At 41.8% G+C, this 20,018-nt stretch overlaps 1 protein-coding gene across 1 annotated transcript in view; it reads left to right on the plus strand.

Annotated features, from left to right (window-relative positions):
• ARHGAP33 (Rho GTPase activating protein 33) overlaps window positions 1–20,018 on the plus strand; it is a 396,382-nt gene that overhangs the window by 107,574 nt on the left and 268,790 nt on the right. The window contains exon 2 of the mRNA XM_086929989.1: window positions 1,561–1,651. Within this exon, the coding sequence (XP_086786115.1) occupies window positions 1,577–1,651 (75 nt within the window). The 5' untranslated portion in view covers window positions 1,561–1,576. The remainder of the gene's footprint in view (window positions 1–1,560; window positions 1,652–20,018) is intronic.

The raw sequence follows: 20,018 nt of genomic DNA on the forward strand, positions 1-20,018 counted from the left end.
GAACTTGTGCAAAGACTCCAGATGATCCAGAACGCAGCCGCCAGAATGATCCTCAACCTAACCAAGAGCACTCCTATCACCCAGCACCTGAAAAACCTCCACTGGCTCCTGGTCCAGAGGAGATGCCATTTCAAGCTCATGACCCAGCCATACAAAGTCCTCCGCGAATAAGGACCCACCAATTTGAATCACCAAATGTACCTCATCGACCCTCCAGGAACCTCCGCACGTGTCGCCCTAGCACAGATCCCTTGTATATGTCCCTGCTGTGCCAGGGGACGCTCCTTTTCCCATCTCGCCGCCAAAGCCTGGAGCATACCCCCCCCACCCTCTCCCCCTTGCTCACTGACTTCATGAAGTGGCACAGGACTTGACTCTGATTGAGGCCCACTGCAAGTCCCAGGACACCCTCTCGAGTGACAAGCTGGGCTCTACAAATACTTCTTGATTGGGAGTTATTTCTGTGATTTTACACACTGTGTATTACAGTTTCATTTAGTGGGTTTGGTTTCATCCATAATTCTGAGTGGTGGGATTAAACTTGTTTTTTTTTTTTAACTCATCTCTTCGTGTTTGAGTTGGTTTTGGGGAGTTGGTTTCATGTATTTTTTTTAATGTTAAGGTTCATCCCGGTAGCTTCTCACATCCTCTTTTGGCCATGATGGATTTGATTTAGCTCATAATTTCCAGGGTGGTCAGGTGTGATTTTACATGTTTTCAGCTATTTCTGATGAGTTTATCATAGTGGATTTGGTTGTACATGTTCCCTGGTACTGGGGTTAGTTCTGGTAGGCTTGCTTTCCCCTGTGTGTGTCTGTTTTCATTGCAATTCTTGGTGTTGATGTTTATCTTGATGGTAAGCCCCCCCCCCTCTGTGGATGTTCTTTGATGTAGCTGGTCTGCTGTTGCTTATAATGATGGGTGTTGTGGCCAGTCCTGTTTTTCTTGCTCTTTGTTGATTGGATTTCCTGGATTTCTCTGGTGCGATAGTAATAGATTGGATGCCAAGTGGACACTCTTTCTTTTTCTAAGTTCATATAGAGTTTGATCCTTCCTCGTGGGTCTCTCCCTTAGGTTTCTTCCCTTCCTTCTATTTCCACTCTCCCTTCTCACTCTTTCCATTTTCTTCTCCTCTCTCTCTTTCCTTTATCTCCTGCTCTCTTGCGTCTTACTCTCTTCTCTCTAGCTGTTCTTTCCTCCACCCTCTTTGCTGTCTCAGTTGCTTATCTGCTTGCTCCCTGCTTGCCCTCCTCCCATACGTTCTCCTCCTACACAGTTCCTATGTTTTGCTGTCTCTCTCCCTTTCTCTGGCACTCTAATTTCTTGGTGGTCTGTATGTCGATTCATGGGTATAAATTCACAAAGGTTGTTGGAGACTGAATTGGCAGCTTCCTCTCACACACCTCTTGGTCCTCAACTTGATATTGATGGCATTCGCTTGCCCATGTCTCTGTTGCCAGACTAACCTTGGAATACAGGTTTTATGCAAATTTCGAAGAAGGAGATTGTGTCTGATGCATCCCTTTGCACTGTAAACATTCCATTCTTGTCTCTTTGCAGTGAGCCCTTGCCCAGGATGGAGTCCGCCGTCCCTCCGCGCCGGCCCTCCTGTTCCGAAATACAAGATGGAGCACCTCGCCCTCTGTCCATGGTAAGAGATGGGGCCTGAGGGAAGCATGTGGCTGTAACTCAGAAGATCAGTGACTTTGGAAGATTATGTTCCATGTACTGCTGAATCCATCAGTCATCTGAGATGTTACTTTGGGTTCTTGGTTTCCAACCTTCCTGCTTTGTCTAGGTCTTTGAAATTCCCCACTTGCTCTCAGATGTTTGTTCTTCATATGTCTAGTTTCTTTCCCCGACACTGCTTCTTTACCCGTGTGACACAGCCTCTTAAATTGCCATTGGACCTTTTTTTTCTGTTTCTTAATGTGTATTTTTTATAATTGACCATAGCTTTTGTGAGGTCTCTATAGGTGCAAGCCGGGCAAACTAATGTTTTTGTATGCAGAGCGATGGTTCCTCCCTGTGATTGGCTGCTTTTAGAAGCTCTTTAGCATCAAATTTTCTGTAGAAAAGTTCTCACTGAGTACTACTGTCGGATAGGTAGCTGTTAAATACATAATTTTATTACCATGAATGTAGCCTGCTTCAGCCATGTTTTTCTGGTCATGCTAACTAACAAATGTGTCCTGGATGTGCCCGTCTTTGCCAATTTAAGCCTCTTTCCCATTTTTGGCTCCTGAGATGAGCAAGAATTCGCATGTCCTCAGCCTACTCGGATGAAAGCGTTTCTTTACTTCTTGCAATCTGAAGGTCCTCTTCTTCCTTTCTTATAATCTCACTGTTTGGACAACTTTATCCTCCCCTTGTTTGAATTGTTAAGACTTCTCTTGGCTCGTGGGCAGATTTCCCTTTAAAAGAGCTATGTTAAGATGGTGACTTAACTTGGACTGCACCACAAGCTTTTAAAACACTGTTTGCAATAAAAGTTTCTTTAGCATTTCTTTTCAGAGTTGCATTATCAAGGTCAATGATATTACGTGACCATGAAGCACCAATTTATGTAGCTGGATTACACTACAATTAATTGCAAATCGCAAAGCAAACAATATGTACGTATTGTATAATTGATGACCAATTGTGTTGCAAATTCCTTGGCATTCTAATCTAGCTAATTTGAAATTATTACGCACAATTTTAAAAGGGGTTCCGATGCTTTAAAAATTACATAGGCTATATAAGAAAGAAAATTATACACATTCTGCATAAGATATTTAAATTTCGTTATCTAATAATCCATGTTTTTGCCTTGCCTTGATATGTAGTAAAGCAATTTTATTTGCACATCTTTCTAGCTCTCGGAGTCATATAGTTTATGCAACCTGAAGAGAAATAAGCAGCATAGGCACACTTTTTTCTAATAAGTGGTCCACCTCTTTTATTCTGCATATCCCAATATTGACTAGTTTTGAGTTGAATGTGCCTTAAAGTCACTGGACCACAGAAAGCCCCACTTTCCAGTAAGAAACAAACCTGCAAATCAGTCTGTTCCATTCTATAATTATTTTTCACTTATGACAATTCGAGAATACTGCAAGTTCAGTACATCATGTTTTAGATTAATCTGTGTTTGATGTCAACATAAGCATTCTTGAAACACAACCCTTTCGAGTTTTGTTTGTCAAAAAAAAAATGACCTTTCCCTATTATTGGGTATATTAACATCTGGTCAACATTCTCTATTCTTTAAAATGTGGTGTTATGACAGGCAATAATATGACATGGAACAGTTTGGGAGCCGTCTGATATTGCGCTGCACCCTGTGTGTAGTGTTATATGAAATATTGGTCTGGTGAAGCTACAATAAAGTCTTTTGTTGGTGTCTGCAGATGATGATGATGATGATGATGATGATGATAATATGAAAAGTGCTGCAAATCCATCATTTAAATAAAAAAAATAGTTTCTTAAAATGTCAGTGGTCCTTTTGAGAAACGTATAAAACTGGTAAAAGATGAGTACCCGGTTAGGATGAGAAACTTTTTGTGTGTTGAAAGGGTTTTATTTGAGGTGAAAAACACTTCCTTTTAGGTATGGCGAGCAGGAACACATCCTGTTATTCGCAGCTCACTCACAGGAATTGAAAGTTCATCATAAGGCCTGCAGAGAAAGTGGCTTGGAGAGGAAAACAAATGAAGCTGTGTCGGTCTCCAGATTGGCACACAGCTCAGTGCATGGCAGACCAGCCGGGTCTGGTGGTTTAGTGGCCTAATGCATCTACCGTAGGGGCCTGTGTTCGACCTCATGGTCACAGGTTCAAATCCTGGCGGGTCCACTCAGCCTTTCATCCATGTGAGGTCGATAACATGTGTACCATTGAGTTGGGTAACAAACATCTGTTATTCAGCACCTTGAGGCCCTAGCTTGGGTGATACGTGCGCTTTACAAATACACATGTTATGTTATGGTGTGCGGTTAGCATGGTGGGAGCTTGTATTACTAAAGGTGAGAGGTCATTCATCTAGCTCTTCTGTTATCTGCTGCTGGATGAAATAATACTGTGGTAGTGTTCTGTGATCGAATGCTGAGTGAATTATTTAAAGGAAGCTTGTATTATTTAATGCCGGGGAAGTGGTGTGCTGCAAGTTAAATAATCATGTGGTAATCTCTGGGTAAACAAAGTCAAAAAATTTCCTTCTGCATTAAAAGATAAAATGATTGGAGTACTTCCTTGTTAAATGTTATGATTAGAGAAGTGTTATATCTAAGGTTTTTAACCTTACATCTTCCCTGTTTCTCTGCCTCTGCTGTTCAGCCAGTGTGAGTGGAATGTTGGTGTGAATATGATGTCATTGGAATGTTTGGTATGCTGTGAGTGGACTGTCAGTTGGATCCTGGGCTGAGCAGCAGAGAGGATGCTCCTGGTGGGGCATTGATTACATGTATACTGGAAAACCTATCTAACCATCTAAGAAGAATAAACTTCTCATCTGTAACCTATCCAAGTATTCTGGAATTCCTTACCAGGATGTAACAAAAAGTAATCCCAGTCGCCTCCTCCTGAATCAAGTGAAGTAATCTTCTTCTCTCTCCCACTGAAATCTCGTGTAGCTTCTGGAAATCCAAGTAATTGCCTTCTAAGATGTAATGAGACGTAAAGTAATGCAAGTAGCCCCCGTTTAAAGTGTAACTAAGGGTAATGTATTTGGTGTAATTTCACGAGAGGTAATAAAGGCTAAAGTGTTAGGAGTAGTCTCTTGCAAACTGAGGCAGCATGAAGTAATCCGAATAGTTTTTTGTAATCTAATGAGAAGAAAAAAAGGGTTGACAGTACTGTTGCTCTGTCTCCCTGAGTGAAGGTTGAGAAAATCGTTTCACTATACAAAAGCCAAAAATATTGGCTTTGTCAATAGTGTTAAAACAATTTTTTTTGTTTTGTTTCTCACACTTTTATATTTTTCCACGGAAAAGTACCAAAACGTTGAATAACTATCACAGATCAGTCGAAAAATAGAAAAAGATGCTAACATGAATAAAATATGCAATCGGAATAAGAAAAACAGAAGAGAATGGAAAAGAGCAGATAAGAGGGGAAAAAAGACACCAAAGAACAAAAGATAAAGTTCAGTACAATAATCACAGTTTCAAACATTGACAAACATTGCACACAGTGTGGGAAAGTCAAGTGAAGTGCGGCATGCAGACTGACGCAAGATACAATGTAAACATGCACTCTGGTATCAAACTCTGCTATGAAAATGGACACTTTACCTCTGCAAGTGGCAAATATTTTTCTAGCTCTACACGCGGTGTTATTTTAAACTCTTTCAATCAATACTGCTGTTTGACTCCTATTTTTGAAGATGTAGGATTCTTTTTTGGACCCTAAAACGTTCAATACGGGTTTAGCTGATGCCTTGCAATGCGCCCCATACCCAGAGCTTTTGGGATGTTCAGCTCGATGTACGAGGGAACTGGTAGCCCGGTTAACCCATTACAGACACATTACAAGTTCCAGACTACAAGTCCCAGAATGCAAAAATAAAAGCTGGCCTTCATTGACTTATTACAGGATTTACTAACATATACATTTTCCCCTGTGTTGGAGGTCAGGAAGGCCCTGTGTTGGAGGTCAGGAAGGCCCTGTCAGCTGTGTCCACACCCCCAAATGAGCATGTTTGTGAATATTCACAACCTCTCCACAGTCCAGTCCAACTCTGGCCTTGGTGTAATATTTGCCTGATGTGCTGTGCAAATCCATATCCTGGGAGGGAATAGGAAAGCAACCATCTCAGAATTGGTATGGGTTCTAAGGGGTTTGTAAATAAAGGTTAATGTGCAGTGGCACAATTAGAGTTGAGGTTATCTATGGGTTAGTACTCTGTATTTTTTATACTTTTAGTAAGGTCGTAGGTCGCATTCCTAAAAGGATACCAGCTGGTACAGGTGCAGCTTCCAAAAAGTCCCCATAGACAACTTTGGGAATTTCCAGAAATTTGAGGATGTTCTCCGGGGATTCAGGAGTACATTTTCATATATTTCTGTGAATCTGATCGGGCCTTCGGAGGAAATTAAAATGACTCCTCCTTTGTGCCCCTCCCCCCAACTTCAGTCCTACAAGGCTTAAGAAACAAGACCCATATTATGATCCATGCTGCTGTGAACGTCCCCTTCTCTATGTACTTTTTGGCCATTACCAATGTACTTGCCCCCTTTTTAGGTCTCTATCTTGAAGTCTCCCTCGCCTCCCTTTACCACTGCCACTCCTAAACCCTAAATTCACCCTCACCCCACTTTACCTCCACCCTTCCCTGAGCCCTGGTCACCCACCCCCCTTTACCTCTACCCACCACTGAACCCTCAAGCCAACCTCGCCTCCCTTTACCTCTATTCACCCCCACAGCTTTGTCACCCATACCTCAGTTTACCTCTACTCCTCCCTGAACCCTATAATGACTTTTTTTTAAATCAACATAAACAGGATGTTATTAAAAAGTATATGTATATACCGGTGTGGTAAAGTACTGCATGACAAAGGTACAGATAATTTATTTATTTTTTGTCCTCCTTCGCCATCTATCTCCCCTCAATATCCACCCTGGGCGTCTGTACTCACTCTCATAACCTGAGGATTGTAGGCTGTAGGAATGGGGCCCGCCTACTGGTACCAGAGCTACCCTGGGTATCAAATGAAGGACCCACTAAGATACCCCTTTGAGCAAGCTCAAGGCTAGTTGACTTTTGCTCATAAACCACCACAATATCTGGTAACACACGGCTTAGCCTGAAGAGTATTAACAGCATAATCATAGGATTTAGGGGGGGTGGGGTGGGGGGGGGGACCCACGATTTCACCTCATCTGAGAATCCCATATAAGTTGCAAAGGATTCCAAAATGCCTTCTTTTTGCTACTTCCCTGTCTGGCCAGGTCCAATTTGGAGACTGCTAAAACTGATGACTGCCAGTCCGCAAAATTAGGAGGACTAGATTCAGTCCACTTTATGAAGACTTGCCTCCTAGCTAGCAAGACAGAGTAAAAAAGCAGAGTTTCCGCAGGCCCCGTAATGTTTTCTATGAGACCAAATATTATTAAAGGCAAATCTACATTAATAGCACAGCCAAAAACACTAATCAAAAATCTCCAACCTCCTGCCAGAAAGAAGCGAGAGAAGGACATTCCATAAACATGTGATATCCGACGCGGAAACCAGGCCACATTTTTTACAACTAACTGGTGGCCCATCTGAGATTTTTGTCAATTTATGGGGAGTAAAAAAGGCCCTGTGGATGGTGAACAAGTGATTTTCTTTTTAGCCAAGCTGGTTTCAATGCTTCATGTAAAATCTTACATGATTTCTGCCAAAGTTTAGTACTATCTTGTGTGGGCAAAGACCCCCCCCCCCCATTCCCCCCCCTCCCCACAATTCCTCAACAAGCTTAAATTCACCATATACTTCCTCTAACAGGGGTTGATACCAAAGGGAGACTTCTTCCCTGGGGGTTTGGTCATGAGCTGATGTTCTAAAATCCTGCCGCATCCCAAGGCATGCTTCCGCGGGTGAGAATGGACCCAGCTTGCAAGTTAATAATGCTTAAACCTGGAGAGTCCTCCCCAACCCTATCCTGGAGATGTTCCCAAGGGATAATGGTGAATCCAACCAGAAGGTCCCTCCAAACCAAAAGCCCAGCATCACTCAAGGGTTTTGTCAAACTGTCCCTTAAACATTCTGGGGTTTCAGGAGAATCCCAAAGTGGAGCTAAGCTGGAAAAATAATCGAGCCCCACTGCCCCGCTAACATGGGCCCAGGTTTTAGCTACCCCCTGAAGAACCTTCACCCTAAATTTTTTTTTTTTTATTTTGGGTCCCCAAATTTAAACAAAACCCCGTTTTCTGGCAAATTAACATCCCTTAGCATGGCCAAAAACATTCCTCCAGCCCCAGTATCCACGGGCATTCTCAATAACATACGTGAATGTGAGAGCTGGAAAGCCCAAACATATAGCTGGAGATCTGGTAAGGCCAGGCCACTCTTTTCTCTTTTCCGCTTCAGCTTTTTCCAAGCAATCCTAGATGTCTTGGCTGCCCAGATGAAGGAATTTATGTCACTCTGAAGCTTCGCAATCGTTGATTTTTCAAAATAAAGGGGGATACAATTAAAAAAGATCTTTGGGAGTATCATCATCTTAACCAGGTTAGTTCTTCCCAAGATTGATAGTGGAAGAAAAGCCCAAGATTTCATAAGCATTCTACACTCCCATGCCACCATAGCTAAGTTGATCTGGGCCATCTTTGTGATGTCCTTAACCACCTGGACTCCCAGATATCTCATTTTGGAGCTAGGCTGGTAACCCTGCTGCGACTCTGACAAATTCCAGGTCATGATTTCGGTTTTTGTAGCATTGATCTCGTATCCAGATACAGAGCCAAACTTCCAGGCCAAGCTAATGACTGCTGGGAAAGCAGATTGTAAATCCGTCGAAAAAAAACAGGATATCATCGGCACACAGGGCTACCTTCCTCTCCCACTCTTCATACTTAAATGGCGCTATATTAGCGTCCGCCCTGAGCCGTTGGGCAAATGGCTCGATGTAAAGATCGAGTAGGTGGGGGAGAGTGGGCAGACCTGTCTGGTTCCTCTTGTGATCTTAAACGAATCAGTGATATTCCCATTGACCATCAGCCTAGCTGTGGGATTCTGGTAGATTAACCGTACCATATGACGAAATTTTTCCCCTATGTTAAACTTCTTCTAGGCCTTCGACAGGTAGATCCAATTCACTCTGTCGAAGGCCTTGGTTGCATCTAATGTCATTGCAGCCAATGGGAGGGGATACATAGAGGCGAGAGACAAAGGTACCGATAATTGCCTGTGTGGTAAATGCTGACCCCCCTCAGGTTGGAATCCTACCAGGCCCCTCCTTAAACCCTCTACTGCTTTCACCCATGGTAATCGAAATTAGAGCAGATCAAGACCGTTCCTGAAATATCCTCCAGGTGATTACCTGAACTTCCTCGGTCATGTAACCAAAATCATGAAGCGGATTATGTTTTAACTGGGAATCAAATACCTCATTCTTTTGTAACGGCACCACAGAGTGGCTTTTGTTACAAATTCAGATTCTTCATTTTTGTAAATACAAGACCCGACAACTAGTCGCACAATATTCGTCTTTGTACGCAGAACACAAAGTTTTACCACCTGGGTTTTCCTGTTACAAATAACTTTTTATCAGTTATCTTAGGACAGAATACTAAAATCCCAGAAAGGATTTATACAATATTTTGTTTACGAAAACAAATTAAATGGTTGCATTGTTTGCTAAAAGCACAGGTTTGCACAAAAAAATTACACAAGATAGTGGGCATTAAGGAAAGTTATAGTAACATTTTAGACTATATAACGTGATCATCTGCGGACACTCATTATTATACTAAATTCAAAATTGTATTAAGCTTTAACTTTCAAGATCATGTTTAAGTTTATAGTCCATTCGAATAGCAATCTTGGGCCTTTTTTGGGCTATAATTCATTGCTACATCCCTAAGCCAGTGGTAGTAGACCGGGACTCCAGTTTATGGTGACCAGAATTTTAAATCCAAAAACCGGGACATTTCCCAAAAATAGAAGGACTCAAATTTAACTTCAAGTGAGCGCACAGAATGACCGTGCTAATCAGCAGATAATCTCAGAATAGGCAGTAGGGACATAAATAAAATGCAATTTTTAATCCCTTTGGTGCTGTGGACGGTCCCAGGCTGTCCCACGTGATGGCGGGCGTGTGCGGATGACAGCCAGGGGCCATCCGAACCCCGCCCACTGATTAAATCACCCATACCGTGGCAGAATTTGCTCCGCGGTCAACGGGTTAAACCCCGTAGCTTGTCTGGTAATTAAATTGCTTTCTTGAAACAACTGCAACTATCCCTGCTTTGTAAAACCATCACCTCCCGCTGTTTTCAGTCAACCCTCTATAAAAACAGGGACATGAGCTACATTTCCTGAAATCTGCTGGGCAGCTGGTGAAAATCCGGGACCGTCCTGGCAAATCCGGGACACCTGGACACCCTACTCCAGTTTCCATCTAAGAAATTGCGATGCGTCTCTTTCCTAGTAGAGGGCACATCTCTGCCCAGCAGTAGTGCATGCAGTTTTTCTTTGGGCAGAGATGCATGCCCAGGGCATGATGTTGTAGCTTCAAAGCAAAACTGCTTCTCCCTACTCTCTGCTAATCACCTGAACCAGTACAATTCTACACAACCCAATCATGTGAACAAATCAACCCCATCTACATGATGTTTCGCATTTCCCGAAAAAATATGGAATATTTTCTGTAGGACAAAGGTATTTATGTATTTAAAGAGTACAAAACACAATAGGACATTGCTTTACATTCCTATTTTTGTTCATGCGTCATCTGAAAACTTTAACCTACAATCGCTGTCTTATTTACACTATATGTTAAATTCTATTTGTAAAGTGTGTTTCACCAAATCCAGTTGTGCGAAAGAGGATAAAAGAATCTTAGTACAGTGATCCCAGAGGCAGATAGAAGTGACTTGATGTGGCTTTTGATTTTTAGGAGGGGTTGTTGAGCAAAGAGAGAGAGCACTTAGAATAATGGTCCGGATTCTGCGTTGTAAACTATAGAGGAACAATTTGAAAAACATCCATGTCTTGATATGACGGTAAAAGCACGGCGCGGGCTCAGTAGTGGTGCGTTTTTACTTTCTCTCCAAGTTGCACGAGGTTTGAGGTGATTCCCACCAGGAGCAAAGGGCCACATGCTAAAATAGTAGCTCAGGAAAAAAATTATCCTAGCAAAAAGTCAGATGGGGGAGAATCATTAGAGCAGTGCCTCCCAAACTTTATAGGACCAGTACCCAATTATTAGAGCGACAAACTTTCGTGACCCACTTGGCTTTAACAGACTTGAGGCCGGGGTGATATTTTTAAGGTAATAGTAGGCATCCTTTCAATTTGCTATGAATTACCAAAACAAAATAGTGTTTAAATGTTTTTTACATTCCTCTCAGCACTTGTTTGTAAATAACCACAGCCTTGAGCCCACCCTTTGATATGTCTTTATCGGACTGTGGCCAAGATATTGATCTGCACATATGTGGTAGCTGGTGACCTGCACTGGAGTTTGGAGCTCAAACACCTTTCAGAGCGGGGTGCTTGCTCACTAAATCCACAAGGCTTCTGAAACATTTTGGTGTTTAATACCAGTGATTTTAGCAAATTTGAAAAACCCTTCTGCAGCCGAGTATGAGGTAAGGCCTAGTGTGCATTTTCTATATAATTTGCAGTTTTATATAGCACAGACCTGGTCCAAGGCTTTTGTAAAGTTTTACATAAGCACCAGATAACATTACTCAAGGCTGCATTCTTTTTATTTCAAGCACGGGAGATCAAGTGATTTGCTCAGAATCAAAGAATGTTTAGCCAATACCAAGACTCCAACTTGGTACCTAAGGTTGGCAGGTCTGGTCATTAGGCCACATCTATATTTCTCAATTTATGTCTCAAAGCTATACAGATGTGGGATGATTGTGTATGATCATGTATAGCGAGAACATTCTCTGTTTAAAAAGGCCTTCGCAAGGAAAAAAAAACCCAGCTTGCTCGGGAATACTCAAGGGTTTGTTTTAAAAGTGGACTTTGGGAAATCGTTCTGCACCTTTGCACCAGTGGTGCTGAAACAATTTTCAGAATGGGGGTGTGGACATCAAGACTGCATCACTGCAGCCATGGATTGTGAAAAATCCTAGTTTGACACAAAGAACAAGTGTAGCAAATGTATTCAGCAGGAGAGTGGTAAGGGTGCAGCATGTCGCTGGTGGAGCATTTTGAAGCACACTGGGTTTTCCTGTTACAGATTAACACAGCCTCAGATAGCACATTTTCTATTGAAATGGCACTAAACGTTCAGACGTGCTGTTTTACGGTTAAAACTCTGCCACACAAATGATTATGCATGGAAATCCGATTTCAGTGAATATTTATCACTTGCGCCTCACCAAGTAAAGTGTCTTGATTTTATTTTGATCCTACTAAAATCTTTGTTTCTTTCAAATCTACAGCATTATGAAAATAAAAATGCTTAATTTGCACTCTTAAATGCTGATATATTCTGATGTAAGTGTACCATTCACTTACATAGATCGGACATAGAAATCAACCTAAATAAATGCGACTCCCTCGAATCTTGTGAATACCTTGGTCTAAATATACGTTCCACAGAATTTCAAAGATGTAACTTACATGCCCTATACCATCCTCCTGGAAATAATGCCTCTTTCATAGATCAGTTAATGGAGATCATCACGGAAAATTCTAACACCCAATCTAACGACATATTCCTGGGAGACTTTAACTTACACTGGGACGACAAGAAAGACAAACAGATCAATGTTCTTAAAGACTTTTTATCTGAGTTAAATCTTACCCAAGCTTGCACACAGCCGACACACGCAAAAGGAGCAACACTGGATTGGATAATATCAAAAAACAAGAACATAGTGATCCACTCAGTTATGCAGTGTGACTGGTCCGATCACCATGCAATAACCTTTCTAATACCCGAATAAGACCACGCAGCCTATTAAATGCAAAAAGTGGACCCGGGACAATAAGGACGCGAATATTGAAAGTCTAGTAGAAAGTTATAAGAAAGGTCTGAACCCTCCCGACAATGCGCAGAATGTGAATGACCTAACGGATCATTACACTACAACAATATCTAACATAGTCAACACTGCCATGCCACTAAAATTGAAAAGGATCTCAGAAAAGGACAAAAACCCTTGGTTCAATGGGGCATTGAATGATAGGCGGAAATTAAGACTAGCTGAAAGAAAGTGGAGACAACACCCTACTACAAACGAACTGAAATCTCTCAGAAAAATTAGAAATTAGTACAACAAAAAGATACTCAATTCCAAAAAAGAATATAATAGATCAGAACTAGTTAACGCTAAAAACCGTCCAGGGAAGCCTTTTGAGATTTTAAAGCAACAATCCAATAAATTAGCCAAAACGGCCCAAGAAACCACTAAAACTCAGCTGAATTGCGAAGAATTTTCAACCTTCTTCACCAACAAGGCCAATAAATTGGAAATAGAGCTTAAGTTGACGGCGGACAACATACCCGACAAATCACACAGATTGATCAACCCCATCCCAGCAATTAAACAAGACTAGGCAAAAAACAAAGCGCATTGGGATTACGATCAGAATACTATAGCCAAAACATTATCGGATATCAAACCAAATAACCACTATAATGACCCTCTTCCTGCCAAATATCTACAAAAAATCAACCATATCCTCATCCCGATATGGACCAGAATAATAAATGCCTCACTTTCACAAGGGATACTCCCTGATTGCTTAAAAACAGGCCAAGTGGTCCCCATCATCAAAAAACCTACAGCAGACCCTAATAACTTTCGCCCGGTGACCAATATTCCAGTACCGGCCAAATTAATCAAGAAATGTGTACAAAACCAACTGAGCCAATGCATACCAAATTTCACACTGCTAGATGACTGCCAATCTGGATTTAGAACGGGCCACAGCAAACCTCTGACAGAAATTCTTAAAGACGCAAACATACTTTATCATATGTATGCAGACGACACACAGATATACATCAAGATCGCTTCTCTGGAAGATATCATGTTAATGAACGAGGCCTTAAAGTCATTACACTGGTCGTACAGCAACCATTTGAAACTAAATGCACAAAAAACGGAGTTCCTTTTAATCTCTCCACCTAAGAACCACACGGAAATGAAAGAATGGGCATAATTGATCACAGCACTAAACTGCACTCCTACTCTAGTGGACTCAGCGAAATCATTAGGAATCACATTAGACAAGAACCTTGACATGAGAACCCATATCAAATCTATGGCAAAAAATGCACACTTTCACCTGAACTATCTTAGGAAAGTGAAACCATTCATCTCTACAGCAGATCTCAAAATGGCAGTACAATCCTTAGTAATCTCAAGGATTGAATATGGTTGCACTACTTTAGCAAGTCTACCTAAAATTTCCACGGCACCGCTAAAAGCATGTCTCAATACTGCTGCAAGGCTCATCACCGGATCTAGGAAACTCTATCATATCACGCCACACCTGAAAGCTCTAAACTGGCTACCATATGAAGCGAGAATCCAACTTTAAAATGGCATGTATCGCCCACAAAGCACTTCACTACATAACACCAAGATACCTGGCTCAGAAAATAGAGTTATCTGGAGGAGACAGACCGGCCAGAAGTGCCAAGGAACCGCTGCTGAGACCACCCATCTTCCGTAAGAAGAAAACCTACGACAGAGCTTTTTCAGGGGCAGCTCCTAGAATCTGGAACTCACTCCCTCCAAATGTTAGGAAAATTACAAACACGGCAACTTTTAAGAGGGAAGCAAACATTTTCCTGATGAGTAAGTTCCTCATGTAGATGAGAAGAGACATCACCGCCGCCACGACACTGTTGTGCCAAAGCAGAACTACTAAGGGAAGTAAAGAGAAAGTCTCTAATTGCACTGGGAATAACCTAGAGGCGTTATACTTATCCAGAATCGGGAGGAGAAAGGCACAGATAAAGACTATTGGTCCTTTTGTTATTGTACTTCAATTTACAGTACTGTAGGCAAATAGAATATCATGTATGATAACCTTGAAGACGGACACCGGTTGAAACTATACTGGAATATGCACTTGCCGATGGCAAATTGTAGTTAATTTACTGCGCCATTGTACATTGTTATGAGAAATTGCATTTCAATCCTACACTAACCCACCACATATCAGTATTAATCATTCTACTGCTTAACCTTAAACCTGCCTACCTCATTCTCGGAAAGGTTGTAATATGCAAGATGTATACCTAACCCTCCTATTGTATCTGTATATGTGAAGTGCTCTGATACCCAAGGGTCACGTTCGCGCTATACAAAACTTTCTAATAAATAAATAAATACAGGTATTTAAATGTTGTTGTGTGTTACAAAAAATGACTTCCTACAGCCTTTCCTTCCACAATCATCTAGTACGGTTGTCACATAGTTCACTTAAACTCCTCTTACTTCGCAATCAGAAAATAAATTAAACCTCAATCTCCATATTAAAAGAATAAGTAGCAATTTGTCAGAAGACCTAGTCTGACATTTGACCTCTATCCCTGAAGCACCGCATTATGTGAGAAAATAAATCCAAAATTTAAGGCAGCTTTATTGCTGGTTCACCATCTCATCTGTTGACCAGAACTTTCGCAACCCACCAGAAATAGCCTCGGACCCAGTAGCGGATCACGACCCACTGTTTTTGAAAAACTACATTAAAAAGTTTGTCCTCTGGGAAATGGTGTCAATGCAGAGATTCCAATTCCAACTGAAGAGTCTATGGCAAAATCAAGAAAAAACTGGAAAATGCTACTTGTATTAGTAATACTTTTTCTGTAGTAGCTCATACTGAAACTCTGTAGTTCATTAGCATTATAAATACCATTTGTTAATATTAGTGAATTTAATAAAGTTCAGTTTGCTGACCTCAGAAGAATGAAATGCTGAATTAGCATTGCCTGATGCAATCTCATGACCTGCAGTTCACGGCATATGATAGTGGTGGGTGTTTGACTTTGCATAAACCTAGTGTGAGAGCTGAGTGAGCTGAAGACTGAAGGAAGTGTAGGGAGTGGCTGCATTCAGGGAAACCTACAGAAGGGATGTGTGCACCAGTGCTGGATGATGAGTTTCGGTTTGCATAAAGGTGCACGTGGCAGATCTTCAGCATGTCACATGAAAGAGCTTACATTAAGAGCTATAGGCAATAAGGGAAGGAAATGACGGCAAAGAGGAAATAGATAACTTCTTTTACTACAAAACAGAAGCAACCACTCGCAAGATTCACATGCAGTGACCAACGTCAAAATGAAATTGTCAGTTGATCTTTTAAATTTAGTTTTAAATCTAGTATAGGGCAGTGCTTCATTAGAAAAAAAATAAAATAGTGCCAGGGCCTCTTCAAGATGCTATTGCAGCTTGCACCAGCCATTGGCCTTGCTCTTGCCAGTGCCCTCAATGACCTTACCATCACAACTACTAACCATCACACTCCCACAAGTGTAACAATTCAGGCATTCGTTCCAGGCCGCTCAAAGCCATAGGAATGGCTTGGGCTGCAAGTATTGGTAATTTTGAATGCATATCGAATTATTAAACAATTGTTGCACTCATTTTGAAATAAGACCAACATCGCCACCCTCTGATGGACTTTAACAAGTGCTGGTGTTGAGAATTAAGTGCTGGGCACCGGAAACCAGTGGCTCAAATTAAGCAGTGGTTTAAGGTTAGGAAACTGAGGTTAATGACCCAGTTGCATAAAATTGTATTACTGCCACACGTTGTGTAATGTAATTAAACCATTTTGAAGTTGTGCTATAAAGTGACCTATTGAACTAACATTTGGGGTTAAATAGGTTTGATTGTGAGGAAGCATTTTTGGAAGCACACTTTATTCAACTTAGCACATAAATCTAATATTGGAGGAAAAACACAAATTTGCAGCCAGTTTCCATACAAAATCCGATTGGCGGTTTGTTTTCCATACAAAACTGTTGTTGGGGTCAATGGGGATGCAGGTGAGCACCTGCCTGGAATGTATTCCTCTTTACTGTGTCATGTACCGTGAAATTAGAAGTTGAGCACACATCTGCAGGTCGAGAAACCGTGCAGCACATCTCTTATGGTTCAAACCAGAGTCCTTGACCTGGTTAGTATTTTGGGCTGGACTGTCTCTTTTGGCGTGGGACCAATTGTCGTTTGCATGAGACATTTTCTCCAGTGGCCTAAAAACGATTGACCGGATGAGACCCAGAGTAATTGCAAGTGACTTACAATTAATTCGAGCTTTCCATCGATCTCTTTTTACTAACTTTTTTTTTGTCTGGCCTTTGAGACAACTAATGGTCTCCCCAGAATATTTTATTTCCAAAAATTCATACATAATATACTCAACCCGAGGGGCTTTGGATCAGAGGGCATCATCCATTGTACTGTTAAATTTCATTCATATTTTGCTTCTGTGCACCACAGCGTACAACACTAGGCAGTGGGTCAGCCCGCCTTACTCATCGGTTCACTTTACTTTGAGTGACTGCACCTAGCCTGTGCAAATTGTTAAAATCCAAGTAAACCTACTTGCTTTATCTTCAGTGACAAATCTGGTTTAAAGTATGCAATGTTTGTTATTTTATTTTGCTATATAAACTTATCTTGCTCACCGAAACTGTTTTTATTTTCAGGAAAACTAAAAATGTCCAACATTTTATAGCAAAACCATTTGAGGCAAAATGTTCTAGTCAGAACTGGCAATGACTTGTTAGAGTAGCTCCCAAGGACTCACCTATCAGAAATGTATGCATCAAGTAGCAGACTTACTAGTCTCCCATGCATATCCTTCCCTATGTCCAAATCTTGCCCAAGCGTAGGGTCTCTGTGGACATCAGTCATAGTTTTTCCTGCTCTAATGACCAGTAATTAAAATCTTTAAGCCTGGTTGAGGGCCACCTGCTCCTCATCCAGTGAATTGATACCTCCTTTCTCCAGTAAGAGACTCTGAACTACCATATTGTGGCTTTTTTTGTGTGTGGTTAGAGGAGGGGCAGGCTTGGGAGACTAGTATATATTGTTTAATGTTAAGGCTGACCAGATTACCGACTCAGTTTTGTAGCAGAGCAACTACCTATTCCCAAGACAGATGTATAATTCCTCGTGGCAAATCATGTGGAGAAATCCAACTTCCCCCGATCAACACCACCGCGACCTCCCGAGGAAGGTGGGGGATATTTTTTGCAAGCATCCGGCATGTATTCTGGCATTGGTGGACGTAATTAAAATGTACCGAATGGAATCAGTCGTTACTCGACTCCTTTCTAATACAGTGCAGCGTCTTACTCCATTCCTGATCTGCACGGTGTGTCTCTCATTCTCTGTCTCTATTAACCTTAACCAATAACTCTTGTCTTGGGTGTTCTTCACAAAGCCCCCGCATAAAGAGAGTAATGTGTCTTTGCTTAGGTCGGTGATCTAAGTTCCAGGACTTGGATTCTAGTCGTTTATTGTGGTTCCTTTCCCAGGTGGCATGTGCCACTATGTAAAATTTGACGGATGTTTAGGTTTTTGGTAAGTGCATGGCTGTCCTAGGGCTTTCCAGCACTGATTGAGAATTGCTGACAGAAAGAGGTGAATGATCCAATTAGGGAGCCTATGGGGGAATAGCCATGCCTTGATCTTTTTCCTAAAACTAGGTTCCTCTTCCAGAAGCCTTAGCCCATTGGGCACAGAATTCCAGAGCTTCAAGACTAGATGTGAACATGATCTACCTCCCTAATCTCGACTCTCTTAATTCTTAATGTTCTTAAGAGGCATTTATGTGCCAATCTTAGACTTCTAGTAGATGCATAAGGAGAGATAAGACCTCTCATTTTAAGAGGATCCCTTCCTTTTATTACTTTGTGAAAGGTAAGGTGATTCGAACTTGATCATCGCATCAATAGACAGCCACATTAGCAATTGGCCTCGTCAAACCCTGTATGCAGCCGAGGTTTTGCCATCCTATCCTTCACATCCATTACCTATTACTCCAGCTTCCAGATACAGACCACTACTGGAGCCTGGCCTGGTTTTCGTAAGATTGTTCTAGACACCTAGGACCACACCAGGGGCATGAGATAAGACCCTCTAAATAGCAGGCTCTGGGCGAGAAAATGTGTTTTCGATAGCCATGTAGTATCCTATATTAAGGCATTTGGTAGATGCTACAACTGGGATACCTGGTAATAACCTACTGTTCATGCTGAATGCATCCTGATATGGAATAAGTCTGGAGCCGGTGCTAGCCCATTTTAGAGATGATTGGTTGTATGACAGAAGCACGCATGGCTGAACCACGCATGCCTCTATAACGTAGTCACAACAACAAATGTGCCTTTCCCAAGAATTCTGTTGTAAAGGTATGTTTGCTAAAATGATATGCGTGGTAAGTTACCACTACTCCAATCTGCACTTAAATCCTATCCCCCTACCTCACCCCCCTACCGTGAACCCTAAAACCAACCCGCCCTTAAAACTACCACTTCTCCCTCCACCCAATCTGAGGCCTAAAACTCTGCCCCCACCTCTAAACCCCCCCAACCCGGCCCAAGCCCTTACAACTACCCTGAGCCCTAAAACCCTACCTGCTTCCATAAGCTACCCCAACACTCACCTCTGCCCTAAAGCTGGCCCCCAACACCTAAAAACGACCCCCCCCCCAACCCAGTCCCACTTAACTGTGCGCATCCAGAGTTCCTGTTCAATGCTTTCTCGCCCCGCCCATCCGGACACTTGACCTTGCCCGTCAAGGCGTTTTTCTGAGTGTTTTATGTCTCGATCATGTGTCAGTTTGATGCCCGGATGCTTTAAATTAGTGATTTGCCATTGAAACCCTACATCAGTGAAAACTGCTTAATCAGAGCGGAATCAGAATCCCAGTCAGAAGATCTCCCAGTATTGGTCCAGGACAGTCAACAAGCGTGGGACAGTGTTTGCGGGGTTCCTATAGCATCCTCTGCATGTTTAGAGACACAGTGGGCCTGGTTCACAAAGATAACTTACACTTTTGAGAAAGTTTACTACTTTTCGGTATTCACAAACTGCACTTTTGTAATAGTTAACACTTTTGTTATAAGCCCAGTCTTATAAATAGCCAACCGCAGGTACTGCAGCACCCTCTCGTAGAAAATAGAGGAAAGGATTTACTTCAAAAGTGTAAGTTGCTACAAAAGTGCAGGTAGTGCTATCACTCCGTACTAAGTTTTGTAGTACTTACTACAAATTGCAGTTTGCGAAACAGGCTCTAAATGTTTAACTGTGCAGGCTTTTATACCCTACTTTGCCTTTTACATTCTCCGCATACATGTCCACGCCCGTAACTCGGAAATTATTTTTGGGTGTCATACC

Source organism: Lissotriton vulgaris, chromosome 7 (assembly GCF_964263255.1).
Source record: "Lissotriton vulgaris chromosome 7, aLisVul1.2, whole genome shotgun sequence".
Taxonomy (NCBI): domain Eukaryota; kingdom Metazoa; phylum Chordata; class Amphibia; order Caudata; family Salamandridae; genus Lissotriton; species Lissotriton vulgaris.